This window comes from Chiloscyllium plagiosum, chromosome 5 (assembly GCF_004010195.1).
Source record: "Chiloscyllium plagiosum isolate BGI_BamShark_2017 chromosome 5, ASM401019v2, whole genome shotgun sequence".
In the NCBI taxonomy this organism is placed as follows: Eukaryota; Metazoa; Chordata; class Chondrichthyes; order Orectolobiformes; family Hemiscylliidae; genus Chiloscyllium; species Chiloscyllium plagiosum.
In genome coordinates, this window is record NC_057714.1 from 43,404,913 (window position 1) to 43,418,266 (window position 13,354).

At 36.6% G+C, this 13,354-nt stretch overlaps 1 protein-coding gene across 1 annotated transcript; it reads right to left on the reverse strand.

Annotated features, from left to right (window-relative positions):
- Positions 1 to 432: 432 nt before the first annotated feature.
- On the reverse strand, positions 433 to 12,299 carry bet1 (Bet1 golgi vesicular membrane trafficking protein). Its single transcript, XM_043689938.1, has 4 exons — positions 12,159 to 12,299; positions 8,227 to 8,330; positions 5,373 to 5,429; positions 433 to 3,644 (listed from the first exon to the last, which is right to left on the reverse strand). Exons 1-4 carry the CDS (start codon positions 12,175 to 12,177, stop codon positions 3,489 to 3,491), a joined length of 336 nt encoding a protein of 111 aa, XP_043545873.1. The 5' UTR covers positions 12,178 to 12,299; the 3' UTR covers positions 433 to 3,488.
- Positions 12,300 to 13,354: the final 1,055 nt, after the last annotated feature.

The window sequence follows — 13,354 nt, forward strand, 5'->3', positions numbered from 1 at the left end:
CTGGCTTCAAACATGTGAAGTGACATGCAACTGAGCTTTAAATGCGGTGCCAGTGGTTTGCGTAACAAAAGGTGCTGGCAGCAGAGGGAATTTCACCTCTCCTTCTGCATGACCGCTTCAGAAGAACACACAATTAATGAAGTGAGGAGCAGAAGATAACATGAGCAAAGATGCAAGTTGTGATGGGACACTTGCCATGAAACTCCCCAAAAGTGGCAGAGCCTAAGAACTGAAATGTCCAGCACTCAATCTATTTTTAAGTACTGAATAAAGTTTATATGTACTTTATTGTAAGGCACCCGTACAGATTAATCAAGTATCTCTGCCACTGTGTCAATATTTTGTACAAGTGAATGCCAAAGTAGCTATTTTAACGAACTTAGGAAGTATAAAAAATATTTTCAATTAAAAAAAACTTCACTAGCATGGTAATTAACTCCTAGCTTTCATTTTAATGTTTGTTTACAGTAGCAAGGAATAAAAACTTAGGATTTTTGAAACAAACCGACCCAGTTGTAAAACTGATTAAACAGCAAAAGGAAGATTTAGAACACGTGCATCATTCTCGTGTTACAGTTTTGTTTACATTGAATTATCAAGCAATAATAAGTTTCTTAACAATTGAGTATACTGTTTTAAATCAATTTGTCACCACCTTGACATTACAAAAAAAACTCCTAATAATTTTCTTTAGTTTACAATTAGACAATATTCTCTGGCAATCACTTTAGGGGAGTGATTTACACACTTGTGTTTCTCCTTAGTATCGGCACAATTATTTAATATTCAGTACAAGTCATCATTAATCAGAACTGCTCCAATTGTTGGCGATGTAACAAATGAATAACACCAGAAGTAAGGATAATGTTAGCTTGTTTCTGAGAAAACACAACCTTCAAATGTTGCCATATTTATGTTATTAATAGCCAATGATATGTCTACCAGTCGGTAACAATGGAACATAAGTATTTTTTAAACGTAGAGTTTCACCTCTTTCTCTTTGTAAGAAGAGAAGCATTGTCTCCCGCATTTTATAGTTAATTTTAGATCAAATTGTCTACGTCTGTTAAAATTTTGATTAGAAATGATGTCTGCCATTGAAACTACTTTGTCATCCAAATGTCAGTATTTCACTAACACAGTATTTAATTCCACCATTAATTATTTGGAATTGTACTGAACTGTTCTTTATTCTTCCCCTAATGCGGTACCATCGTCAAGAATTCTGACTCATACTGCCTCTATCTTTACTCATCTCTTTTCCTCTGCAAAAGCCACCAATATTCTTCTTTAATTGTACCTACAATTATTTCCCTAACTTGTCCTTCAGCTTCTGCTGAGTGGTCATTCATTTGTGCAAATCATCTTGAGATGTTTCATGACATTAAAAAGATGTTATGATTTCAAGAAGTGTTAAAGCAGGCACAGATGATTTGAATACTTTACAAAGGAAACAGAAATAAAAAAAAAAATCAGAGTTTCCAAAAACATACTTAGTTGAGGTATGGCTAAAATGATCCATTCCCCTCCCTACAATGGCTCACTATTGAGTAGTTACAGGTTTATATCTAAATCAACTATGCAAAACATATGAACAATTTATACTGAAGTTTCTATTTTTCATTGTTTTATGTTCCATGTAAAATATTAAAATAAGAAGGAAACATGCTATTTGACAAGTTTAAAAAGATCAGTTTTAATTAATTTGGAAGAAGTACTTTGATTTGTATTTTTTAAATTACAGATAACAATTGCATCATTTGAATAAAACCTTTTTTAAACTGCTATCATGGACCAGAATTTTAAACATCAACATTCATGAAAAATTCCAAAATAATGGTTTGAACAAAAGGTCGTCCTATTTCATCAGTAATCTCCAAATGAAACTGCCAATTAATTTTGAATTACTGCCTGCTTGTGTTATGGACAATACTCATAAACAATATCTTTACAAGTACCAGAGCAGCAATAAAAAGCCAGACACCATCACTGAAATTAACCTCATAAATAATTCCTGCACTTGTGTTACACTAAAGATTTTCAAAGTGATTGTTAAGAACTTATTTCTTTCAAAAGAAAATTGCACAGTAACCCAAAAAAAATCCACTACAGTTGGGATAAAACCTCTAAAAGAAATAGTTACCTTACATGTTATCCCAACTTTGTATGAGTTGTTGGAGTTTCTGAGAATCTGAATTACAATAGATTAGATCCATCTCATAGTCACAAAAGGTGTGAGCACTTCAGACATGAGTTTGAAAATGATGCACATCAACAAGACTGGAAGTCAAGCATTGCTTCGGTTAAATGTCTCCCACTTAAAAGTGTACTCTTTGAAGTTTCACAGTTGCTTTTTATCAACCAATAAATAACAGCAGGAAATTCTCAGAACTATTACACGTAAATTGTTAAAATTCAACATTTACCAAAATGTTTTATAATTAGTAAATAAAAAGGCAGTAGAAATAAAAATGGCATGAATCATGAAAAATCCCTTAAAATACACATCATCTTAGAAATCAAAAAAAGCTCTACTTACTTACAATAATTCTCCTTTGAAGAATTTTATTATATATACAAAATTTATGGCAGAAAGCTGACACAGCATGCACTACGTAAACTGCGGATCATAAATAGAGGAAGCAACTCTATTGTTGCTGCACTGTCTCGAGAATGCATGAAAGCAACCTGATGGGGAATTCTGACTGAACATTACTTTCTAGTTTGAGGAAAAGAAAGATCCAGAAGAGAGATTTGAAAGTTGCATCAAAACAAGTTTAGAAAGTCTCACAGGATGAGGAGAAAGAAACAAAATATCAAAATTGATATGTAAACTTTAAATAAATTAATGGAATGACTGTTTATTTCTAAGCACATTCTATGCAGTTCTACTTATTATGTAATTGGCAAGTAAGATGCAAGCAAGATATCAAAGGATGATTTAGCTTTAATAGGCTTCCATATTATCCACGACCCCACCAATAATCTTCCAATTTTAGAACATCTTGGCCTGATTTTGACAAAGGTAATATTGTATTATAGAAATGGCTGTTACTACTCTGTTGCACAGTATTATAATGTACCAGCCTGGAGCACCATTATAAAATGTTTAAGTCCAAGCTCTGTAATTTGGAAAATGAACAGTCTTGTTTACTGTTTATCAATTATTTTGAAGATATGTCTTTTTAAATTTAACTGCTCACCAATTTTACAATCTCTTGGCAATACCATTATGCAGTTCACTTGTTACAGGAAAATAAAATTAATTTCAAATTTCAAAGTCATACCATTGCTGATTATTTTTCCATAAACATGAACATTTCAGTTACTAGCAACCATAGAGAGAATGTCAGAGATTATAAAATTATAGTCTCTGGTATGAATGTGTAAATATTTGAAGATTAATCAGACCTGAATTATTCCATAAAAGAGTTAGTTAGTTGCAAGAAATGAATTAGATCCAAAAACTGGAGTGGCACAAATTTATTTCACCTCAACTTAATAACCCAATAAAGTACAAAGAATACAAAAAAGGCAAACAGCATCATGTAGCATAACAGTTTTGTTTGGCTTCCACGGGATAAGTGTTTGAGTCTACCCATGGTTGCTCCCAATAGTCCACCTGTAGATTCAAATCCCGTATCCTGTGAAAACAGTGTATAAACACACAGGTAAATAACCAATTGAACCTTAACAATGCTGTAATGCATTAGACTAAGTATTTTTAACACAGGGTCGTTAGATGCTTTAGTATTATAATGCACTGCAGCATCTTAATGTGAAAGAAAGTGATATATTTTCAATAATTTTAAAAAGTAAAAATGTAGAGAAAACTAATATCTTTCAAGTGTTGACCAAGTGCTTGACGGAGTCTATCAATACGTCTGTTTCAACACCTGTCTTCCAACCTTAAAACATTTTTTTTCAAAACAGCTATAAATTTTAACACTAGCAGTTTTGATTAAATTTCTACACAAACAATCCATTTTCAGTTAATACAACGCATTTTGTTTTGTCTCTATACTTTTCCATCTGTCAGAGTTATTCAATTTACAAAAGAATTATGATTGGTTCACATGGCCTTAGCTTCTTTTTTCTAGATTTACTTACTAGAGTTGCACTTGACAACTTGCACATCTATTTTCACATTTTTAGTTTAAATAACAGTGACTGGTGAATCTTCACCTGTAAAAGTGTGTCATCAATTGTTGTCATTGACAGGATGACCACGATGTGGCATTCCTTGTTGAATATCAACAAAATTCTTTGAGAACTGACATCTAACACAATTGCTTACTGAAGTAATAAATCAAGTCTTTGTGTTGCTGCATTCTAGACATCCAAGTAACCATTAAATGCTTGTCTTTCCAATGGAATCCTCCTTGTTAGCAGGTTATATCTCAAGGAATATAGTGAGAACTAGCCATTTGGATACAGAACTGGCTTAAAGGTAGAAGACAGAGGGTGGTGGTGGAGGGTTGTTTTTCAGATTGGAGGCCTGTAACCAGTGGAGTGTCACAAGGATCGGTGCTGAGTCCACTTCTTTTCATCATTTATACAAATGATTTGGATGTGAGCTTAAGAGGTTCAGTTAGTAAGTTTGCAAATGACACCAAAATTGGAGGTGTAGTAGACAACAAAGAAGGTTACCTTGATTAGATGAGCCAATGGGCTCAGGACTGGCAGATTGAGTTTAATTTAGATAAATGTGAGGTGTTGCATTTTGGGAAAGCGGATCTTAGCAGGACTTATACACTTAATGGTAAGGTCCTAAGGAGTGTTGCTGAACAAAGAGAACTTGGAGTGCAGGTTCATAACTCCTTGAAAGTAGAGTCGCAGGTAGATAAGATAGCGCTGTTTTCCCTGGAGCATCGGAGGTTTATAAAATCATGAGGGGCATGGTTAGGGTAAATAGACAAGGTCTTTTCCAGAGCTAGAGGGCATAGGTTTAGGGTGAGAGGGGAAAGATATAAAAGAGACCTAAGGGGTAACTTTTTCACGCAGAGGGTGGTGCGTGTGTGGAATGGGCTGCCAGAGGAAGTGCTGGAGGCTGGTACAACTGCAACATTTAAAAGGCATCTGGATGGGTATACGAACAGGAAGTGTTTTGAGGGATATGGGCCAGGTGCTGGCAGGTGAGACTAGATTGGGTTGGGATATCTGGTCGGCATGGATAAGTTGGACTGAAGGGTCTGTTTCCGTGCTGAATATCTCTATGACTCTACGCTGTGCCAAACTGAAATTTGGTAGAAAATGTTAATTGATTTTGGGCGTTAACCAATGGATACATTTGGACAGCTTTCTCCCATCCACAAAGGAAATATTCAAAATCGAAGAATTAAAGATACTTTTAAAAGGTGTGCAATACATACCATTTCATCCAGGAGCTTATTGTGGTATTTCACTTCAGTTCCAATATCAATGGAAAGCTGTATGAGGGGGAGGGGGGGGGGGGGAATGGAACAAATAGCAAATACTGAACTGCACTTTCTGTTTTATGACAAGTTCATCATAAAATTTCAATTGAATACCATATTTAATGGAAGTTTATTTGTATATTGCAAAATGACAGTGTGAATAGAGATATCCTCGTCAACTCATGAAGTTGATCCTGGTGGTCAGAGAGGAAACAGACTTGGACAGTGTGTACTCTGGTGAAATATCACATATATATGGAACCATTTTTGATAGAAAAGCCTGTTCAAATTATTCTCCTTTCCCTTCAATTAGGCTTTTGCCTCTGCGTATGTTAATTCAATTGCCACCTCTCAATCTGGTGCATAGGAAAAGAAAATTGAAAAGTATGCAACATAAAAGTGGTTAGAATTGGACAATTATCCCTTAATATTTGAATTAAATTTCACAATATAGAAATGTATTTATAATTCTGGTAATTTTTTAAAAAATATTTGAACATAATTTACAAACAAAGTATGACACAGTTGAAACCAAAGGGTGCACTTAATTTTTCTTTAAAAATTATGAACAATTCATTACCAATTTTTACACAATTATCCTTGCCGAAAATTTACATCAAGTACAAGAAATAGAGAATGAAAATAATAGCAGAGGACATTTTACACAGGATGCATGGCACAGAAGCAGTATATTTCACTCAACGAGATTATGCTGAATGTTGTGTTACGTTCAAGCTTCCGCCAATGATTCTTCAAAAGAAAAATCCACTATTGTAACCATGTCATGCATATGCCTGAGTAACTTTCCTGGAAATGCACCTATAACATTTGTTTCAATCACTTGCTGTGGTAGAGAGTTCTTGTTCTCAGTACTCTTTGGATAAATATGTTTCTTCTGAATTTCCTATTGGATTTATTGGTTACTATGTTATCTTGATGATAAGCTTGTGTTAAGACACTGAAAGAAAACATCCCTGAGTTCACAGTTCATGGCAAAATCTTAAATTTGTTGTGTTCAAGTTGATAATGTTGTTATAAGCATCATATCTTATCCTATTGTTGGGGTTGGCATCTGGCTTGGGTAAAAGAGCTCTGTTCTCCAGCAAAAGCAACTGAACAAAACAATCAAATAGCTCAAAACATACTCTGAACTCTTCTAAATGTTTCTAAGTGTTAATTCCCCCTCAATTCATAGCTCATTCTGTTGTCTTAACTTCGTTGATAGAAACAGCAAATCATTTATGATTAATTTTTAATATTTTGTCACTAAGATAGAAATTACTATAACAAAGTTATAATAATAATTGGGGTCCAATCACATTTTTTGCAGAATGCTCAGTTCAAAGTACAGTTTACTATGAAGGACAGTCTTGTCCTGCTCAAAGAATATAAATTTAAGATAAGCAATTTTAATATAATATCTCTGGGTTTATTCAGTACTAATACATTTCAATTTGTTATCAAATAGTTATTCAATAGTACAAAACTTGAGTATTGCGGAAAGGAGACATGTTTTGACAAAACTTTTCATCTTGTACTTAACAGTACAATTCACAAGAATAGCAATAAAGGGAAAACAAACATTTAAAGTGTATGGAAGTGCTGATGGATTGATAAGCGGACTTGACTGGTAGAGGCCACACCGAATGCAGCAGTTAATGGTGACTGACAGTTAACTGCTGCATTCTGTTAGATTTCAAACCAGGCAGGGTGACTCCAAATAGTCATGGTTTTGCCCTGAAGAATGAATCAATCAGGAAATGACTGTCATTATTTTTGCAAGTTGAAGCTAATGCAGTGCATGTACATGTTCTTTCTGCGTGCACAGAACACAGCCCTGCATATTAATATATATGGGTGCACGTGTTTGTGCTGGAAGTTAACTGCAAGCCAAAATAACAATCCAAAATTGGTTGCCAGTGAATTCTTTGCAATTCCAGAATATGTTGTCCTTTAACAGAATAATTTGATTGTTGGGCAGTGTCGGAAGATTTTCAAGCATGATCTGGTTGGGTACAGTTAATACCTTGGTTAGCATGAAAGGCTTAAGGGATAAACTGGTAGATTTGATGTGACAGTCTTTGAGATGTACAGTTTACATACCTGACACTATACAAGTGCAATTAAATTCATATATAGGATTATTCATTGTGATCCTGTAATTGGACAACATTTGTTAGATAATTCAGACAGTGTGACGAATTACACGGACAACTAATTTAGAACTGGCTCACAATGCAGTGCTCTTGTGTGTACTTGAAGCAACACATATTAATATTCAGCAGCCTGCTCTTTGCTGACAGAAAGATCATGTTCACATACTCCATGTGCTTTCAACTCAACAAATAGTTGACAGCCGCTCACTGGTTCAATTCTTAGGCAATGCTCTCACCAGTATACCTGTTTGATTTTAAGTCTAAACAGAGCCTGCATATAATTTTTAACTATCAACTATAACGTTCTATATGGCCTCTAGCAGAGTCTGCTTGCCAAAACAAACAGCACTTCCCTCTCATATGGTATAAGTGTAGCCTTTTATTGATTATTATTCTTGAGAATTGTCCTGTTGAGGGTAGCATGTAAAGTTTGGCAAAATGTGTCTTTTTCTTTAATAGTTAAATAAATAAGTTCAATTAGCTAAAGCCGAATTTATTCATAGATACTCTGTATTAATTCACCTTCAGTACCCAAGAAAATTAATGCAAGGAAATTTGTAATAATCTCACATGAAAATAAACAAATGCACCATATCAATATTATTGTAAGTTCATTCGAAAATTAAATAATTGTTTACAAGCATGTGACTTACAGTTTTTAATGCAGTCACTTTTTCTCGAAGGCCCTCCGTTAATTTATCATTTTCTTCTTCATACACACTATAACCACTTCCAGCATAGGCAGGAGGTCCTTCCCCTGATAGTGGGTCAGAGAAAAACTATTAGTTGCATGGAGATGGAACAGTGATATTTATCTTTGTAAGTTAACAAAATTATTTCTAAGCATGCACTGTAAAGTTGGCATTATTAACAACCTCATAAATAGTGACCAAGCCATTTGTTCACCACGCAAGTTTAATCCCACTAATGGATGCCTCCTAACTCTCCTGCAAGATATTGGTTACCCTGATCAGATCATTGCTCACTGTATACTGAGAAAACTTAAATGGGCTGAAGGTTTGACACTGAAAAGTACCTTTCCATCTCAAATTACCCTGGAAAGGTCAGGAGTCTCAATACTTTGAGCAACAGATGAAGCTAGCTGTCTGATGCTGCTAATATGCAGTAGGAACATAAATGGTATTCTTCACTGACAGGATGCTGCTATCAAGTTAGAAAGACATTCTAACTACCATACAAATGATTTATGTAGTAAATACATTTGTGTCAATATGATGCCTACTCCAGATAGAGAGGCCATAAATCCCAGTGGTTGGCAGATCATATTTAATAGCATATCCCTTCAAGTGTTTGCAACAGGCCAAAGTACTGACCATACTCAATTAGTCGATACTTGCAAATGCAGAACACTAGAATCACATCTAAAACTCGACTCCATGACTGGTGAGTACTTACTCAAAAATCACAAGATTGCAAAGAATTACTGAACAATCAATTTAAGATTATCAGTGGGATTTGCAGACAGGTTCACATTCCTTTCCCAGAACCCACATATATTCATACAGAGAGCCCTGGGGACTACTGCTTCCTGGTGCATCCCCATTGGCAAATCACAACCAGAAACTGCTTACCAATCAATCAACAGCCTTTCCTCGTGCACTATAATTTATTATTCCTCTTGAGATCTGCTATTCCTACAACTGCCGTGCTGAGTGTGAGATGAGAAACTTAGACGGCATGTCTCTTTTGCTTTTCAGCAATAAGAACGTTAATTTTATGCTCCAGTAGGAATTTTTTTAAAAATTGGTCTTGAGGTGTAAGTGTTGATTACAATGCCAGATTTCCCACCATTAACTGCCCTCATGAAGGTGGTAATAAGCCACATTTATGAACTATTGCAGTTCTTGAACTGTCTGTATATTAACAGTGCTGATACAGATTTCCAAGACTTTTAACATAGCAAGTGGAAAACTGGCTGTCACACTGCTCATCAAGATGGCACTGGCTTAAAGGAAAGCTTGCTACTGGCAATTTGCCCATGCACATGCTAACCTTTTCTTCTCGGTGGTGTAGATCATAAGTTGGAAGCATCACTGCCAAGTTGCTGCAGTGCATTTTGTATGAGACACACACTGCTGCTACATCTTAAACTAAATGTTTAAGATGATATATTGTGAGGGGAGAATACCAATGAAATGGGCTGCTTTGTTCTGGATGGTGTTGAGCTTCTTGAGCATTGTTGGAGACTCCAGGCAAGTCAAAAGTATTCATCACACTCCTGCCATTTGCTTTGTAAATAGTGGGTAGGATTTGGGGAATCAGGAGACAAGTTAGTCATGCAGTATTCCTAGCCTCTGACCCACTCTTGCAGCCAGAGTATTTATATGACACATCCAGTTCAGTTTCCGGTCAATGGTAGCTCAGAATATTGATAGCGAAGATTCAGTGATGGTCATGCCATTGAAATCATGAGGAGATGGTTAGGTTCTCTCTTGCAAGATGCTGTGATATTTGTGTTACAAAAATGTTCCCTGTCACTTTTCAGTCCAAATTTGAATGTTGCCCAAGTCTTGCTGCATCCAGTACCAGAAAAGTTGTCAAACGTTCACTGATAATTGCACCTTTTGATTCTGACCTTTTATAAGCCAGAATGTGGAACACAATCTGAGCAACTCCTACAAATGAGTTCCTGGAATTGAGGCAATTGGTCTCCAACAACCACAAATATCTTTCTTTGTGCTCGGTATGAATATAACCAATGGAGAACTCTCCTACCAATTATCATTGATTTCAATTTTGCTGGTGTTCCTTAAAGCCACACTCAATCACAAGATGCCTGGTGTCAAGGGTAATCACACTCACTTCATAATAGCAGTGCCCATTCTTCTACATTATAATAGTTCTGGATAATTAATACTGATGAACAGATATGGAGAAATTATGGGGTTCTTGAATGTGATTAATTCTAGAATATTTGGTAGGGAAAACCAGTATAGAGTGACTGCAAGTCCATGGCTAAAGGAGGACTACAATCCAAACATTGAACTTCATTTCTTATTTACTACTTTATACAGACAAGAACTGTAATGTTGAACTTTTAACTTATTTCTTTATTTTTCTGCTCTTCATCTAAGATTTTGTACCAAGGTATCCTGTACCTAAGATGGCACCGTGAATGGGGACATTGTAAACTTTTCATTTGAGTACACGTGACAATAAAACTAATTCCAATTCCAACAATTAAATCACTTTCTGTATTTTAAATATTTGCAATATAAATAAGAATTTAAAATTACTCTACATAATTGACAATAATGAAATGTTTAAGTAGTTTCATATTTGTTTTATTTTCAGCATGTAATATCAGTGATCGTGTCATTGTGATGTTTCCAATTTTGTGCACAGCAAATTAAACTATTAAAACTAGTTTCTGGGCAACTTGACTTCTCGCTTTACCTCTCCACTTTGTCTTTCAGCTCCTGAACCCCTTTATCGTGTGGACTGCTTTTTCAACATAATCTTAAAGTAGTGACAACCCCCTTCAATTTAACATAAAGACTGAAGCCAATATTGGCCCCAACATAAAGTTCATCATCCTGTCTCAGCTAAGCAGACTAACCATAAATTCAGAAGCTTGTTTAGCTCTGAACCAAACATAGATCTATATTTGCTCCAGTGATGAGTCCACCTAATGCTAACTTTGCAACAGTGGTTGCGGTTAAGGATGGTTATCAGCAATATCACTGAAACTTATCACATTTGTTTCCCCTCTGGGCTAAGCTATTCTAATGCTCTTCATACTGAACTGGCATGATCTATGCCTTGTACATGCAACACATGCCTTCCTGTAATCTCAATGACCTTTCACTATTCCTTTCAAGCTCACAGTAGTTCATGGCCCCAAACAATAGCCAAAATGGATAAATGCTCAATATTTTGTTTAAACATATATTTCCATCATCTCCTCAAACTGCAAAACTCATTCCTCCACTAATGAACCCTTTTGCTGGTTCCAATCTTGGTGAAAGACTGAGTGTATTTTCAGCACCCTCAGCCCCACTAGAATTGTGTCTCCATGTTATCCCTTTTTCTTTAATATCCATAAAGCCAACATACTTAATGCCACCTTTTAATATCTTCTTTGATTCAGTACCCTTTGTTTTTATTATTGTAAACACCTTGGGACATTATTCTACAATTTACAAACGTCATTCCAATCCTAGTGGTTAAAATCAAGTAATGTATGGCATTGTTTAGTTGTGTGGCTGTTTCTAAGTGCATAAAAAAAATCATACGTTGAATTCCCTGTGTACCATTCTTTCTCATTCACCAGCCCACAAATATAACTGTTCCTTCACAAAGGATGCCATTTGGAACGGTGGCTTTTCAGATCTGGATCTAGCCAGCTAGTTGCACCATCCATCTCTCTCCCATCCCTTTGGTTTGGGTCTATAACTCCAACGTATTCTATTAAATATTCCAAGTGATTAAGCAGAGCATTATATATCAATAGCGCTGCTATCATAAGTTAACTGGTGGCCTGGGACCTGTGTTCCGTAAAATGTGTACCGCCTGCAAACACTGCAATTTTTTTTTAAAAATACGCTTGCCTGTCTCATCTTACCCAAGCCTGCACGCCTCATTTTTCCAGCAGTGTGATTTAGTTTGGTACTGCTATGACGATGTCACTCCAGGTATTAGGAAATGGATAGAGACCCTCTTGTTTGTTGAACTCTGGTCCCAGCCTTCCTCACAGCGCCACGACATCAGTGAGGCTGGGACGGAGCGGGGAGGGCGGAGCCCCGCACGAGCCGGCATTCTGGGAGAACCCTGTGCAGGCCGCTGGCCGACACCGCGTTCCACATCGGTGGTGGCTCGCGCCCCAGCATCACCGCGTTCCCCCAAAATAAGGCGTCTTGGTTTTGTCTCGGGGGTTGCTGTCGGCTTCAAACGTTCCCATTCTTCTCCTCCATTATCCTGCCAGCTAAAACTACAGCTCCCAGAGCTCACTGCTGGCAGTCGTCATCACGCTCAGTCATGTGGTCTATATACATTCCAAAAGGTAAATCCTTCGAGGTGGAGAAATGCTGGTCTTTTTGAAGGCAAGGCAATGGAGAGTGAGAAGCTGCAAAGTCAGTCTTGTACAGGACGTGCCTAATGAGCTGTATTTGTGTTGTACCCGGTTCAATGATTTTGTTGTCTGAATATGTTTCCTGTTTACGCATTGTTTTTGTTCAGAATAAAGGTTGCTGACCTAGTTTAAATTGTATACGATAAATAATTCAGGAAATTAGGGTGTGGGATGGTTATAAAAGTTCTGTTGATCATTTTCAGCATTCATTTAATATTGGATTTCCAGAATCTGAAACATTGTTGTTTGAAGTGTGTATACTTAAATGCAAGAAGTATACGAAATAAGGTAGGTGAACTTGCAGCGTGGGTTGGTACCTGGGACTTCGATGTTGTGGCTATTACGGAGACATGGCTAGAACAGGGACAGGATTGGCTGGTGCAGGTTCCAGGATTTAAATGTTTGAGTGGGGAGGGGGGGGGGGGTAAAAGAGGGGGAGGTGTGGCATTGCTTGTCAAAGATAGTATTACAGCGGTGGAAAGGACGATGGATGAGGACTTGCCATCCGAGGTAGTTTGGGCTGAGGTTAGGAATAGGAAAGGAGAAGTCACCGTGCTGGGAATTTTCTATTGGTCTCCGAATAATCCCAGAGGAAAGGATAGCAAACATGGCTCTCGATAGGAGTGAGACAGGCTGGGTAGTTGTCATGGGGGACCTCACCTATCCAAATATTGACTTGGATCATTACA

Excerpts from the sequence above, each read along its gene's own strand:
- bet1 (XM_043689938.1), bottom strand. Across the intron at positions 5,430-8,226 it reads AAGTGACTGCATTAAAAACT|CTTTCCATTGATATTGGAAC; the intron begins GTAAGTCACATG and ends CCCCTCATACAG. Across the intron at positions 3,645-5,372 it reads ATAAGCTCCTGGATGAAATG|GATACGGGATTTGAATCTAC; the intron begins GTATGTATTGCA and ends CTGTTTTCACAG.